This window comes from Olea europaea, chromosome 4 (assembly GCF_002742605.1).
Source record: "Olea europaea var. sylvestris chromosome 4, O_europaea_v1, whole genome shotgun sequence".
Classification (NCBI taxonomy): Eukaryota; Viridiplantae; Streptophyta; class Magnoliopsida; order Lamiales; family Oleaceae; genus Olea; species Olea europaea.
Window position 1 is genome coordinate 8,336,613 of NC_036240.1, and position 15,119 is coordinate 8,351,731.

Consider the following 15,119-nt stretch of genomic DNA (forward strand, 5'->3'; position numbering starts at 1 on the left):
TTCATTTGACCTCACACGACCCCATGTGAGTTCGCCCCTGCGCGTGAGCAAATTATTGCCAAGCCTTTTTAGACCCTTCTATCTTGTTAAATGTGTTGATTTTTTAGTTTATGGTAGAGATGTTAATGGGTCGAGTCAAGCCGCATAGTTTGTTGATACTTGAGCCATGTTTGCCCTACCATACGAGTGGGGTGTTTTTTTTTTTTTTTGGCTCGTTGGCTCACTTTATTTATTTATAAAATTGAAATGAAAACTTTTAGTTCCTAATGAAATCTAAAATTTATTAATCGCTTGATTGCAATGACCAATTATCTTTTATGCATGGTTAAATTGAACATGAATTATTATTTTGTGTCCAACTTTAGTGGACAACAATGGATAAATGCAATAATATTGTGAAAATGAAATAAATAAAATCTATTTACCTCCTATATTGCAGCTGTAGTACATACAAACTTGCAGGAGGATTCAAAGTTCATGTTATTCAAGCTAATGGTTATACAAGCATGTGTTTTTATTTGACATCAAATATTATCAGTCACGTGATAAATCTCAATTCGAAATATGATTTTCCATCAAAGTGCTTATATCTTGAAGTATTACATAAATTTGCGAGTGATTTGAACAAGTTGCGGGCAAATATTGGATCAGGAGAGACAAATTGTTTGTACATTCTACATTAAAGTAGTTTACCCCGATCAATGTTTTCCAAATATACGATTTTATACATTTGGAACGTGAAAAAATTTAAACGTCGTACTTCAAACCATAGTACCAATTACATAAATCTTATTCTATGACGTGTGGAGGAGCTGCAAGAGTGAAATTCAATATTTTTTTGAATGGACTCCTCACAATGTTTTGCTCCACGTAACTTGAGATAGGAATTGGATATTGCAACTAGAATAGTAATTAAACTATGAAAAACCTTTTTTAATTTGTTTTTCATCATATGCCAGACTTGTAATATGGGAGCATTTTCGTTCCTGTATTATATGAAGTCTAAAAAAAATATTTAATAAAGAGGGTAACATAAAATATAAATTGGGATAACGGGTTTCACGTTGCATGAAAATAATGTCACTCACACTCGATGAAAAAATGTGATGATCTTTTTCATATAATGTTGTTGCCATTAAAAGCTACATCCAACGAAAAGAATTGACCCCGTCAATATTTTTGGGAACATTAGGAAAATTATGTCGACACTCACTTTTTACATCTCCATATTTCAGATTTTGCCATACCAAGTTTACTGATTGACCATGCAATAATTGACCATTCAATGGGGTACATTCTATTGTATTTCAAAAAGCGTTGGACGGGAAAGCGTGTATGTGTGTGTGTTTTTTTAAACTGTCTAATCATGTATTGCCACATAGTACAATGTCAAAAATGACGTAAACAGTGATATACATATAACATGATTGATTTTATTCATAGGTGAAATTAGAAATCAGCTCATCAACATTCATCTCAACTAAACCTCCATAGCTTACTTGAAAAATTACAAGCAAGAACAGAAAACTAATACAAGGTACTACGTTGCAAGTGAACTATAATTTATATCACTTAGAAATAACGGAGATGCGAGTGACATGGATTTTGTTTGAGGTACATTTTGTAAATTTTTTATATTTACATCTTTGGTTATTTTCTGCCATTTTGCATTTTCATCCAAGTTGAGAAATTTTTATTAGTCATGACATGCAAAATGTAATTTCAAGATATACGATATCTGGAGTAAAAACAGCCATGAAATACGATATAATTAGCAAATACTGTAATGTATGGAAATAATTATTGCAATAGTACTGGTGATATAGAATCATTAGCGAATACAAGAAAAGTGAATATAAAACTATTCACTTAACCATGTGGATCAGATATAAATGAAATTAACATAACAACTAGCATTTGTGTTTTCAATTGTTTGATTGAATAGCTTGTGTAAAGTACATAATTTTAAATCTACTGCATACCTGGCTCACCACAAGCCAATAGCTGGAGTTCCTGTTTCTGACGGAAATTGTAGCTCATTATTGCTAGGAACTGCATGTAATGAAAGAGTGGATAGCATAGCAGTAGAAAAACTGAGTGGAAACTTCATGCCAATCCTGCTAGGAGAATTGGCAGGCGGCATTACAAGGAAACATGTGGCGTGCATACATTAGATCTTGGACAAAAAATAGTTTTATCCCAGTCAATGCACAGGTGCCACCTGTCTCACTGGTATTTTTCCAGGTAAAATCCCCGTAAAAGGGGCTTAACTCAATTTCATGCACAAGGCACTGACATAGCGCCCAATGCCTCTTGTACCTGCTCAAGACAACCCACAAGAAGTCCAAATACCTCGGTGTCAGAAAAACTCTCAGCCTGTTTAATTGTGTTTTTCAGATGCATTTCTGCAGCGAACAATTCTCGACGACTAGAGTTGCGCAAAGAAAGTTCTTGATACACCTTGCAGAGTTCCAAGGAAGCATATGCAAACTTCACAAACCGGTCCCGATCCTTCCACAAATCAGATCCCTGGTACGATCTAACCTGCTTAAGAAGGGCCTCAGAACACATTGCAAGATCCCCCCTCAGTTTGTGCCACCTTGCGTATAATCCCCACGCTTCAGCACCACCACCTTGAACAATCTGTTTTAAGATTTCCCCAAGTAATTGAATCACGTGCTCGGTTTCCCGCGTTCTCATTGAGTCTGCTTCCACGCTTGTTGATTCATTAACACAATTCCCATTAGCGTGAAGATTATCAAGGTCAGCATGATTGCTATTGCTGACGGTCACAGGAGACTGAGAAACACTAGTTGAAGCTCGCCTTTCAACCTCCATCATAATTCTCTCTAATAACTCCGTATCAATTCTTTTCTTCTTAGTAATATCTAGCACCCTTTTTACAGCTTCTAGTGCAAGGGTAAAATTTCCAATATCTGCAGCAACATTGCTGTAATTTTCCCACATTTGCCAACTGTCTCGCTTCAATTTCAATGCTTCCTTAAATGCAATGGAAGACTCCTTACTTTTTTTTTTAATCATATGCAAACATGCAATATTATTCCAAGCCTCTCCATTCTCAGGATCAAGTTGGACAGCACGTGTGAAAGCATCCAATGCCTTGTCAACTTCCCTCGACTTTAAGGAAGCAGCACCAAGTGCAAACCAGCCATCTGGATACAAGGAGTTTAAAGCCATTGCAGACTCCCATAAAACTCTTGATTTTTCATAGTCATTTCTGTTGTATGCACTGCGAGCAAGAGACCGCAGCGCTCGGGAAGACTTACTTCCTGAGACCTCTAAGGCTTTCTCATAGCAAGCATCATCATTAGTAACATCACCAAGTGAGCACCATAACCTTGAGTCAAATGGCTTCTCGGCCAATCGTTTTTTGATGAGTTCGATTGCAGCCGCTTTCTTGTCCAATAACTGGTAACAATATATAAGATTATCCCATAGCTCAAGATCCTCGTAGACTTTAACAGCTTCCCCTATCAAGCCACAACTCACTAAAAGATCGCCAAATTCCCTGAATAAGAGTTCAATAGATAAATTACTTGAAGAGGAAACAAAGTATTACCTAACATACAAAACAGTGCAGCAGCATACACAACAATGAATAACAAAGTATAGTGCTTGTTTGGTACAGATTTTAAGCCAACTAAAATTAATTTTTTTATTGTTATTTCACTATTCTAACTGTCATTTGTAAATTTCTCTCATAGGTAGGATCCACTTTATCTTAACGGTCAAAAAATCAATTATAAAAATCCCTACCAAAAAAGCACATATATTTGAGCTATAACACGATGGCATAATTGGAAGCAATTGCAACAAAAAAGCAAGCCTACTTCCGTGATGAAGGAATTGTAGGGATATTAACGCCAAAACAGCAATATACTCTTTGAGCAACTCCAGGAGAAGGATCATCAATGCCTTGGACCTGAGATGGCACAATAACTGTTTTAAGTCGCACAAGATTGATGAAATGAATTCATTCAGGACAACATATAAAACACACAAGATCAATGAAATGAATTTATTCATGACAACGTACAAAACCAGTATAACAAATAAAATCTCGATCAAATTCTTGTTGGCTAACAACATGTCAACCCTCAGCACAGAAATTGTGCAGATGATGCATCTGAAGTTGAATGTGGAAGCAATTCTTAAACAGCTAATAGATAAAAAAGAACATTTTGTCAGTATCGTTCAAATAGGTGGAGCACTAATGCACAAAAAGCTAATCTACAATAACAAGGCAATTTAATAAATAGTAATGTATTTCTAAATTTCAAAATGATCTCATAAATAGAAAGTTGTAACTCACAACGCAAAGAAACGAAAACAAACCTTGGCCAGATGGCAAGCTACATTTATTTTTATTTGATTTTAATATAGAATATTTGGAAGGGTTACAATTCTCTCTCTTTTTTTTTTAATGACTATGAGTGTCTGTGTCAGCTTATGCGCACCTCGACTAATCCCACGGAGCCCTGAAATTTACAGTCGAATACTTACCTCAGTGACCCTAAAGGAAAGAAGGGTTACAATTCTATTCCTAATTTTTAGCAGAATTCTTTCCAGTTAATAATGACTGAAAATAATCCCTCATTAGCAATATGATAATGCAATGTTATTACAAATATTCTTATGCAGTGGCAACCTATTAGGCTATCTCTGACAGGTATTGGATCTAATCCTTGACAAATTTGAACTTCAGTCTCCAATAAATTTAAGATCACTATCTTCAGTGGCGAAACCTTCAACCAATTTTACAAAATTAAAAAGATATTTCCATTTTCAAGAGTGAAAGGAGTATGTTTGCCTTCTAGCTTCTTGCTTATAAAGAGGTTCTTAACCCAAATTCCACGAATTCCGAAATCAATATCAAATGGCTGGGACCAGAGGTATCACATGTTTTTAAAATTGTTTTCTTTATTTTTTTACGGTTAAATGAGATTTGATCCCATCAAATCCTATAAAACATTGCTGGAAAATGCGTAATCCAGATTGTTAACAGTGCTTGCTAGCCATCAAAGCATTTAATCAAATTTACTTCAACTTCAGGTTATCTTCGTCATTGATCACTTGTTTCTTCATTGTGACACTGCTCGTTTGCTGTGGAACGATGTTCTGCCGTCTCAACACATAAATGGGTGTTTCCGCGACGTATGGAATACGTGTTGAAGGCATGAAGGAGAAAATTGCGTAATAATGATAGTAGCTTGTATGGGACCACATGGAGGAGAAAGTTGCGCAATAAGGATAGCAAGCTTGTATGAGACTTTATTCCGGATTGCATAGTATGGTCATGTGGAGAGAAAGAAATAACCGCTGCTTTGATGATCAAACACGAACAACGGAACAGATTAGAGAATTGTTTTATTCGCCGTTGTATACTTGGTTTAATGCTACAACTCCGAGGCATATAGATGAGTTGCCCAATTTCATGTTGTTTCTTTCAGATTTAAATTGATAATACACTTCCTGTGTATTACCCATTGATTAATAAAATACTTAATTACTTTTTTTAAAAAAAAAAAAGGTTATCTTCATCATAGTATTTCACACACATTTAATAAGATACAAAAGAAAAACTTTTTTATAACAAAAGAACTTCTCGAGCCAGAGCATCTACCTGTAAGTAGCGTTTCTTTTTCTCTCTCACCTCTTAACTTTATGTTCATGACACTGAAATTTCTGTCCTGATCTTTCAATCATCTTTCCTACAATTTTCCAGTCACAACAATTACGTCTCTTGCAGATTTAAACATAAGGCACTACTAGTGAAAACGTCACCAGCAAAACTACTTGCCTACTACTTTTTCACCTAGGAATATTAATAGCACTATAGCAGTACCACTGCAGCAGTTGACTTCTAAACAGTAGATCAGAGCACCCTATAAGGTTTACTATGCTGCTCCGGAATAAACAGAACCAGGTAAATCTGACCAGGTTACAATAAACAAGGAGAATAGTATTTTGAAGTAGATAATTAGTACTACCAGCATCTCAAATGCTTAGGCAAATAACATATATTGATGGTAGAATGAAATTTTCATGTCTTGGAGCTAAAGAACGAAGGATTTACATATTTTGTTAATGTGACGAGAAAACACACACGACAAAGGCTAAAAAGGGAAAAAGATAATAGTGCTACAAAAGCTTCATACCAGCTTTTCCATCTTTAACAGTGCACGCTGCTTTGTTCTACTACGAGTTGACTCCCATCGAATGCGTAATAGGTTGCAGAAATATCGAAGCTGAAAATGAATTTTTTTTTTTTAATAATATTTTAAAAACCAATTAAAAAATTAAGCACTGAGCTCTAAAAATGATAGCATGCTACAAAATAAAATAAAAAAATGATGTCTAAGAAGGAAATAATGGAGATGCTAAACAAGCATCATTGCTTTTTTACAGGACCAAGGCCAATAACACACATATGGTGATGATTAAAAAGCTAAATTTACTTACAGCATATGGTGATGATTGCTGAGAATCAATTGCTTCTATGTATGGAGCCATCTCCCACTCTGTAATGATGTCAGGAGCATAAATAAGGACCTCAATTCAGCTAAACACACATAATTAAATAGCTATGCAAAAAGGTGTACTACAGTATTTATATGTGCATATAGATCACAACCAGTTGTATACGTTAAATAGTTTTGCAAATTTTAGCAGTTTGCTCCTAGCTTACCTGAGACACTAAGGTGCGTAAATGTACACCAAAAGGGGCTTCTGATGTACAAAACTCCAGGTACTTTTGCCTTTTCAAGCTTATTAGCAATCAAAAATTCTTTCAAGAAGTCATTTGGTTTTCTGGCAGCTAATATGCATAAAAATGGTTCTCTTAACATGTCATTAGATTTATGGTCCTCGCTCCATTGTATCATCAAGAATCTAATTAGCAACCAACATCAAGAATCAACCTACCCCAATAATATGGTTGATTTCGCACCTTCCCAAACCCAACACATAATACTGTCAACAAATTTCATACACAATCGTTGAAGGGTAGGCAAAGGAAAATCTCAGTCAAGAAGCATTTTAGGAATGAGGATCAAAAAATTTAGTGCTTTCTCACAAAACCAATTTCGATTAGTCACCTCAAAGGTCTCACGAAACCATACTTCAATTAGGAGCTAGAAGAATGGGCATGGAAATGTATAGAAAACAATGTCCAACAAGATAGCATATACTGTCAAACAATATCTAATATTTTATGAAGTGTCATCAAAATTCGTTTTCCTAATCAAATTATATATAAACTTAACCCAAGAGTTAAACGTTGTTGAAATGATAGCTTATTAATAAGAAATTAAGTGCAGCAGTAATGCCCTTGGTAATAACAGGGTAAACAGCAAGTTTCGGTCACACAGGATATTGATTTTTAGAAGCAAGAGCACCTAGGAAAACCCACAAGGTCATTAAAAGGCCGTGATGGAGAAAACAGTTTCATCTATGTTGCTCGGACTCTCCATTTTTGGCCAAGTATCCGTGTCGACACGACACGACACGGATACGGATACGGGATACGGGTCGGATACTCGGCTTTGAACTCGGACACGGCTGGAAATGGAGGAATGAAAATGGCAGCAGCATTTAACCTGTAATTGCAGACAGGTAGACAGGGAAGATGAGGGTTGGAGCTTTGGCCGAGACAAAATTTCTAGCGCATTAATTGCTATTTGATGAGTTAGTCTCTTTCCCCATAAATTGCACCAGATTTGAAGATTCTTCCTATAATGGGTCAACTCTTGGAATTGCAAAGGACATTTGGAATTGCAAAAGACGTTTTATCTGCCTTCTTGGAATTTTTGCACCAGAAAACTCCACATTTTTCATCTTCCTCTACAGAAAATTATTTTCTTCAATTGAAAATTCAATCAAAAATTTCCAGAATATTGCTTACTCCTAATTTTCAAGTATGAATCCATCTAACTCTACACTCGAAACACCTCAACGACCCTCAAATCTTCGTGCAAATCAATTCGATGATAAGCCACTATGGAACCATGTGAAGGTACTGACCGTAGCAGTGAGCGGAGGCGGAAATCGGACTTGGAGTTGCAACTATTGCAATAAAAAAGTGACTGGATCTTACACTAAAGTGAAGGCTCATTTGCTAAAACTTCCAAATCAAGGAGTCCAGTGTTGTAAAGTCATAACAGATGACATTCATCAATCAATCAAAAGGGAACACGAGCAAGTTGAGAGGAAAAAATTACAAGATGAGATTAACGAAAGGAAAAGGGCTGAATATGTCTCACTGCCCAGTGATTCTGATTTACTGCAGCAGAAAATGAAGAAGAAAAGAGGACAGCTTGGACCTTTAGAAAAGACTTTCAACATGGCGCAAAGGGACACTGCTGATAAAGAGGCTGCCAGAATGTTTTATGCCAGTGCGTTATCCTTCAATTTTGCAAAATCTCCTTACTTCAGACAGTTTTGTAGAACTTTGGCCAATAGTAATGTGGCTGGTTATACCCCTCCTACTTATAACCGGCTGCGTACAACATTGCTTGCACAGGAGAAGGAGAATATCAACAGAAAACTTCAGCCTATTAGAGATTCATGGAGGAAAAAGGGAGTGTCTATTGTTTCTGATGGCTGGTCGGATAAACAAAGGAGACCTCTTATAAATGTGATGGGAGCATCTGCAGGGGGAGCCATGTTTATTAAAGCAATTGATGCAAGTGGCAATATAAAAGATGGAGAATACGTGGCAGCAATGTTTATGGATGCAATCAAGCAAATTGGAAGCTCAAATGTTGTTCAAATCATCACTGACAATGCTGCCAACTATAAATCTGCTGGACTAAGCATTGAAACAAAGTATCCTCATATCTTTTGGACTCCTTGTGTGGTACATAGTCTGAATTTGGCTTTGAAAAGTATATGTGATCCATCTGAAAAATCACCACAGTATGCATATTGTAAGTGGATTGCTGATTTGGTGAGTGATGTGGAAAACATTCGTAATTTTATTGTTAATCATGGAATGGCATTAGCTATATACAATAAATATTCTAAGTTGTGTTTGTTGAGGGTGGCTACTACAAGATTTGCATCTGCTATTGTAATGAGTAAACGATTAAGAGAAGTTAGGCCAGCGCTTGAGAAAATGGTGATGGATTCAGATTGGAGAATTTATAGGGACGGGAATAATGAAGGCAAATCACAAGAAGTGAAAACGTGTGTAGTCAATGACGTTTGGTGGGATAATTTGGATTATTTTTTATCTTTCACTGAGCCTATTTATAATATGTTACGAGTTGCTGATACTGATTCTCCAATTTTTCATTTAATATATGATATGTGGGATACAATGATTGAAAATGTGAAAAAGATTGTATTTGAGCACGAGGGGCTAGATATAGTTTCTAGGCATTCAGATTTTTTTGATGCTATTCATCAAGTTTTGGAGAGTAGATGGAATAAGAGTAACACTCCTTTGCATTGTATGGCACACTCTTTGGTTCCTAAGTATTATAATGAATCTTGGCTTCAAGATGGAAGTAACGGAATTCAAAGAATTGCACCACATGAAGATGAAGAAGTTTCAATGAATAGAAGCAAATGCTTCAAAAGGTTGTTTGAAAATCCGGCTGATTTGAGGAAAGCATATGCTGAATTTGGGTCCTTTTCTACTGGATCGGAGTATTTCAATCAACCCCATGTGATTGATGCAAGAATGTATGAAGAGCCAATCTCTTGGTGGGCCAATCATGGTTCTTCGATACCTTTGTTGCAATCTCTAGCATTTAAATTGCTCTCGCAACTGGCATCCTCTTCTTGTTGTGAGCGAAATTGGAGCACGTATTCACTCATCCAGAGTATCAAGAGAAACAAACTAGCATTGAGTAGGGTGGAAGACTTGGTATTTGTTCATTGTAATCTTCAACTCCTGTCACGAAAAGAAGAAGAGTACAAAGATGGGCCAACAAAATATTGGGATTTGTGTATGTATACAATATTCTTATATTCTTTGTTTTTTTTAGATATCTAATTTTTTTTACATTAATATTTATATATCTATATCTTTTGTAGGCGGGGATCAAATTGAATTGGATGGACAAGGTATCATTGAGATGGCGGAACTATCCTTGATGAGCCAGAATTGGAGGCAATGACGTTTGATGAAGAAGAGGAGTAGAGCTTGATTGGGAATGCTAGTTTAGTTTGATTTCAAGTGGAAAACTTATTTTGAAGTTGTAACATTTTGGATGTTTAACTTTATTTTGAATTATGTTTTGTTTGAATTTGGATTTTTATCATTATATGAAACATTTGTATTGTGGTAATTTGCCTTTTTGCTTTAATATTGTTGTTGTGTACTTTAATTGAACAATTTTTAAAAAAATTGTAGGACGTATCCTCGTACCCATATCCACAATTCGGATCCTTTTTAACCGTATCCCCATATCTTAATTTTAAAAATGATAATAATCCGATCCCTAAATATGTACCCGTATCCGACACCCGCACCCGAGTCCGAGCAACATAGTTTGTAAAGTAGAGAGGTAAAAGTCAACAAAGATTAAAATTCAATACAAGTTGCCTACATCATGAAAACATTTTACTCTTGAGACAACTAAATTTTGTTGTACTGGTTCTTTGGGTACTTATTTCTTAGTAAATATCATCCTCCCAATTTCACTACATCCTAACAACAGTTTCTGTAGGCAACCAAGGAAAAGTCAAACTTTCTAGCTCATTGAGAACCTTACCATAGTTTTCCTATCAGATAAGAAACTCAAAGCTGAAACATCTTCAATAAAAGATTAGGCAGCTTACTTTGCAATTCATCACTGCGAGCACTTTTCTCAATAGCAAGAGAATGTGCCAGAATCACTGCTTGGTGGACTGCCTTCAGTTGGGAGGCAGCAATGGCATGGGTCTCAACTTCTTTCTCATGACTTTCAGAATTTCTTTCATCTGCCACAAATCTAGGCGTCATTAATACATCAGATTCTTCACAAGTTTCATGAGACTGCTGAAGCAATGAATCATCAACATTGTTCAACTTGTGCATTGGTGACGTGCTGCTATCTCCACTATTTGTTCCTGCAACAAGACGAAGCTGTGCCTTGGGCTCCACCTGTTTCCAGGACTCATAAGCTGAGCCATGAAACAATCATCCCCATCAAATTCCAAATAAAACTGTAAATTTTGTACCTGATGCAGAGTGCGAAAACCCAGAGCCCCACTGACAAAAAACTGAAGTTTGGATGTCTCGGCAGCTGATTCAAAATGAAGTCTGCATATAAGATTGTCACCATTGAACATAGTCATTTTGTAGCTTGATAACAACCATCCAAAGAACAAATAGCATGATGAAAATGAATAGTGAGATAACAAAATCACTTATATGGAATTATGAGTAAAATATTCTTCACCATCTGAAAGGCAATGAAAGTCGAGAAAAGTGAGGAAGGAATGAACCAATAAACAAGATTTTGCATTTCACTCTTATTCTGAATCAAAGATTTATGGAAAAACATAAATCTGTGTTTGCCTCTCTTGAAGAAATTTGGCCCGCAATAGTCCACAGGAAGTAGCTTTTTTCCATGCAGAATGCTACCTCCATAGCAATTTAAACCTGCACAAACACTAATTTGAGAAAGTAGAAGGCATCTATTATTTTTCCCACCAAAAAGACTCTTTCACCGGTGTAAGTGAAAAGGAACCCAACTACAAAACTTCTCGTTTAAAATGCCTTGTTTCCACCTCAATTTTCTAATTTACACTTGCTAAAAATGGTCTTCTTCACCATTACTCACCTCCACACCCACTCCTTATCCATCCCTTTTCCTCCCTCCCCCCTGCTCCAATCCTTTCCCTGCCCTGTCCATTTTTCCTTTTACTCAGAAGCTCTCAAATAAAGGGAAGAAAGGGATCCGGACCAAGAAAAAGTGAAGGTGAAGAGCTGGAAGAGAAAGGGATAAAATTTACACAGGGAGAGATTTGCCAGTGCTCTGCATGATTGTCTAAAAGTTTCTTGCAAAAATGTCTTTTTCCAGGACCCCCCACACTTGCCATTTCAAACACAACTTTCTCCTCACCTGAATGCGTGGCGTAAAGCAAAAGTGTTTGGCAATTAAATCATAAGTTAGGATTGCTGAAGTAGCTAGCCGAAGCTATGAAACGGGGTTTGTTCTCAAGTCTTCACTTGGGGTATCTAGTGTCTTCAGTAAAAATTGATCTATTACAGTTCAACTTGAGTAAGCAGGCTTGGGTAAAAACACGGGTAGGAGGGGGTGGAGATGTAGGGTGGGGAGGAAGGAGCATGAATGGTGAGGAAAAAGCAAGGCAAGGGTACATGGGGATTTTGACAACAAAGAGACCTTTTTTACAAAGTTTTGGAAAAGAAGGCCTTTTCATTCTCTCTCCAACTTGATCCCTCTTAGACAATTTCCTAAAAACAGAAGCAATTCTAATAAAGATGAAAGCGTTTGTTGGTTTGTAAAATAGAATCCAAATGCCTTTCTCCCCCTCTATTGCTGGTAAGAAAGGAGACAGTCGTAAATCTCGGTCTAACTTTGTTACCTTAGCCTGGAAAACAGCCTATTTTCCTAGGCCTCCTTCTCTCAGCTAGGGTATTAATGCATTAGGTTAAGCCTCAATATATAGAGCACTTCTTTGTGGTGGGTGTTGAATAGACTCGGATAGTGCCAAATCATCAATTATTTCCATAATCCTTCTGATGGGTGCTTTGGGGAACCGAAATATTAATCCTTACAATAAAACAAAATACTCCTTCATTTGGTGTTTTCAAGCAGTATTGTTAACTACTCTTGGATGTTTCCATTGGAGAGTTAAATCTGGGTGAATGGGACTCAAACTTCACATAATTTTTTCATATACAGATAAAATACATGATAGAATTTAATACAATCATCCTATGATTACACATAGCGAAGATGAAGTCGTTGCATTGCATTATTATGAATCCGTTGTATATTTTATTGTCTTTCAGCAAGAAAATTGGATAATGCATGCTTTACATGATATTGATGACCACAATGTTAGTTTTTCCATACAAGATAGTTGAGCAGTTAATCATACTTCTTTATCTGTCAATCTAAATTTATCAGATAAAGACTAAACATTTAACGCTAGGCACTTCATGAGCCCCACCTTAGGTCTACTCTCAGTTCTATTCAATCATATCATGTGTTGGGTCGATTTCCCTTCCTTTTCCATATTACACCTGATTTATTACTTCAAAACTCAGTAAATAAAAAAGGAACTATAATTGATCTTGTAAACCAACTTTCTTCCATCATTTTAATCAGTCCCAGCAATATATAATGCCACACAGAATTTATCAAATGATACTAGAATTCGACCTTGCGCTGTCCCATAAACATATGTTTAATTCTCCACAATAAGACACTTAGCCCCCATTTGGTGCACATTATTTGGGAAAATAATACATTTTTTCCATCATATCAGCCTACAATATTTGACTTCAACACTCCAAGGTAGGACCTATGACGTGATGTTTAAAATGCATTTTTGTTGGAAACATGTGGAACAAACGGACTTTTAATCTGGAAGCCAAAATTCATTATGAGAAATTCAGCGGTTCTTTCCCCAGTTACATCCAGCTACTCCAATTCCACCCTTTCTCACCAATCTATCACCTTTCTCTAGATCAAATTCTAAACAATCCTATGATTCAATTTTTATGAAGTACTTGCACATCTCTTGTTTAGCTGCTCTTTACATTTTGGCATCTCCAGAAAGAAAGATACATAAAGCTCCTTGCCCTGACTTTTAGTCCTCCCACAGAAGATATTACACACTACCATCACTATGACAAAAGGATAAGAGATTCAGCCTCCGTTTGGCAAATTTATAAAGAGAAATAATAATGGATCCCATGAAACAAGTGGATAATAAATGAGTAGTAGTTATGAATGTGTGGTTGAAATTAATGTTTGACTTTGACTGAATTTATAAATCATTATAATTTGGTTGCCAAATGGGTTGTCAATGTCTCAGCACCTTTGTTTGTTTGAATCAAGATCTTCATTTATAGTGCTTCTATCACAGTTAAGCATTACTTCCTAGAGCCTAGAAATATACATTTGCAGCGAAAAGATTTAAAATTAGAATCTGGATCGAGTTCAATATAAGAGAGGAAGTTCTTCTAGAAACATTTATAATATAACCCAGTCATAGTGCATGATTTGTTTAACTACAACGTTGATGTCATTTTTGCAAATGCATACCATACTCGTTAAGAGTAAACATATAATGAGGACTCACCTGGAAGCATCTACCCGCCCATAGTAAAGTTCCATAATCCCCATCTCCAAATGAAGCATTGATAGAATATTCAAAGCATCTTCATCCAACATATTAGGGCCCCAATAATCTTTTGTCTCCACCAAGGATCCAAAATTGCACAAACATTCACGCATAAAGACTTGCAACAGATCAAACAGAAATGAAGAACGCCCATCCAGCAATTTCTGTTGTGAGAACAGAAGTCGAGCCACCCACCATGAAAGGCTTCTTACTCCACCTATGGAAGTTATACTTCCCTCAGACAACAAATCTTTTGTTCTCGTCAGCAGCGTCTTTGCAAATATTATGTACTGCAAGTGAAAGAAATTTTGCATTAACAATCAATACCATATAGAACTGATAACATGTCACAGAAGAGAATGGCCACATGTTTCATGTGAACACATCAGTTATCAAGAGTTTCTAAATTTTCTATTTAGATAATACGTAATTGTTGATGTTATGACTAGAAGTGCTGCTTGTAGCACCATTTGGTTAATATAATAAACAAAGTTCAAAGAGTTAAGAGCAAAATGAAGTAACCAATCAAGGTCAAGCAACTAACTTCTATCCACAGAATGCAACCCACATTAGAGAATGGTATCAAATATCTATAATAGAGGAGAGTAGAATAGATGGCTATTTCCATATTAATATCTCACAAAGAAAGAGGATTAGTATATTTTATTATAATAGTAAGACAAGCATCAAATTATGCCACATGAGACATCAGAACTAGCTACTCATTTTTATTTATTATTTTTTTTTTTTTGGGGGGGGGGGGGGGGGGAAAAAAAAAAAAAAAAAAC

At 36.1% G+C, this 15,119-nt stretch overlaps 1 protein-coding gene across 1 annotated transcript in view; it reads right to left on the minus strand.

Annotated features, from left to right (window-relative positions):
* Positions 1-1,782: 1,782 nt before the first annotated feature.
* Positions 1,783-15,119, minus strand: part of LOC111393510 (tetratricopeptide repeat protein 27 homolog) — a 15,668-nt gene continuing 2,331 nt past the window's right edge. Inside the window, exons 3-9 of the mRNA XM_023019073.1 lie at positions 14,290-14,621; positions 11,191-11,272; positions 10,810-11,113; positions 6,484-6,542; positions 6,180-6,269; positions 3,852-3,943; positions 1,783-3,529 (exon numbers count right to left, since the gene is read on the minus strand). Coding sequence (XP_022874841.1) covers positions 2,278-3,529; positions 3,852-3,943; positions 6,180-6,269; positions 6,484-6,542; positions 10,810-11,113; positions 11,191-11,272; positions 14,290-14,621 — 2,211 coding nt within the window. The 3' untranslated portion in view covers positions 1,783-2,277. The remainder of the gene's footprint in view (positions 3,530-3,851; positions 3,944-6,179; positions 6,270-6,483; positions 6,543-10,809; positions 11,114-11,190; positions 11,273-14,289; positions 14,622-15,119) is intronic.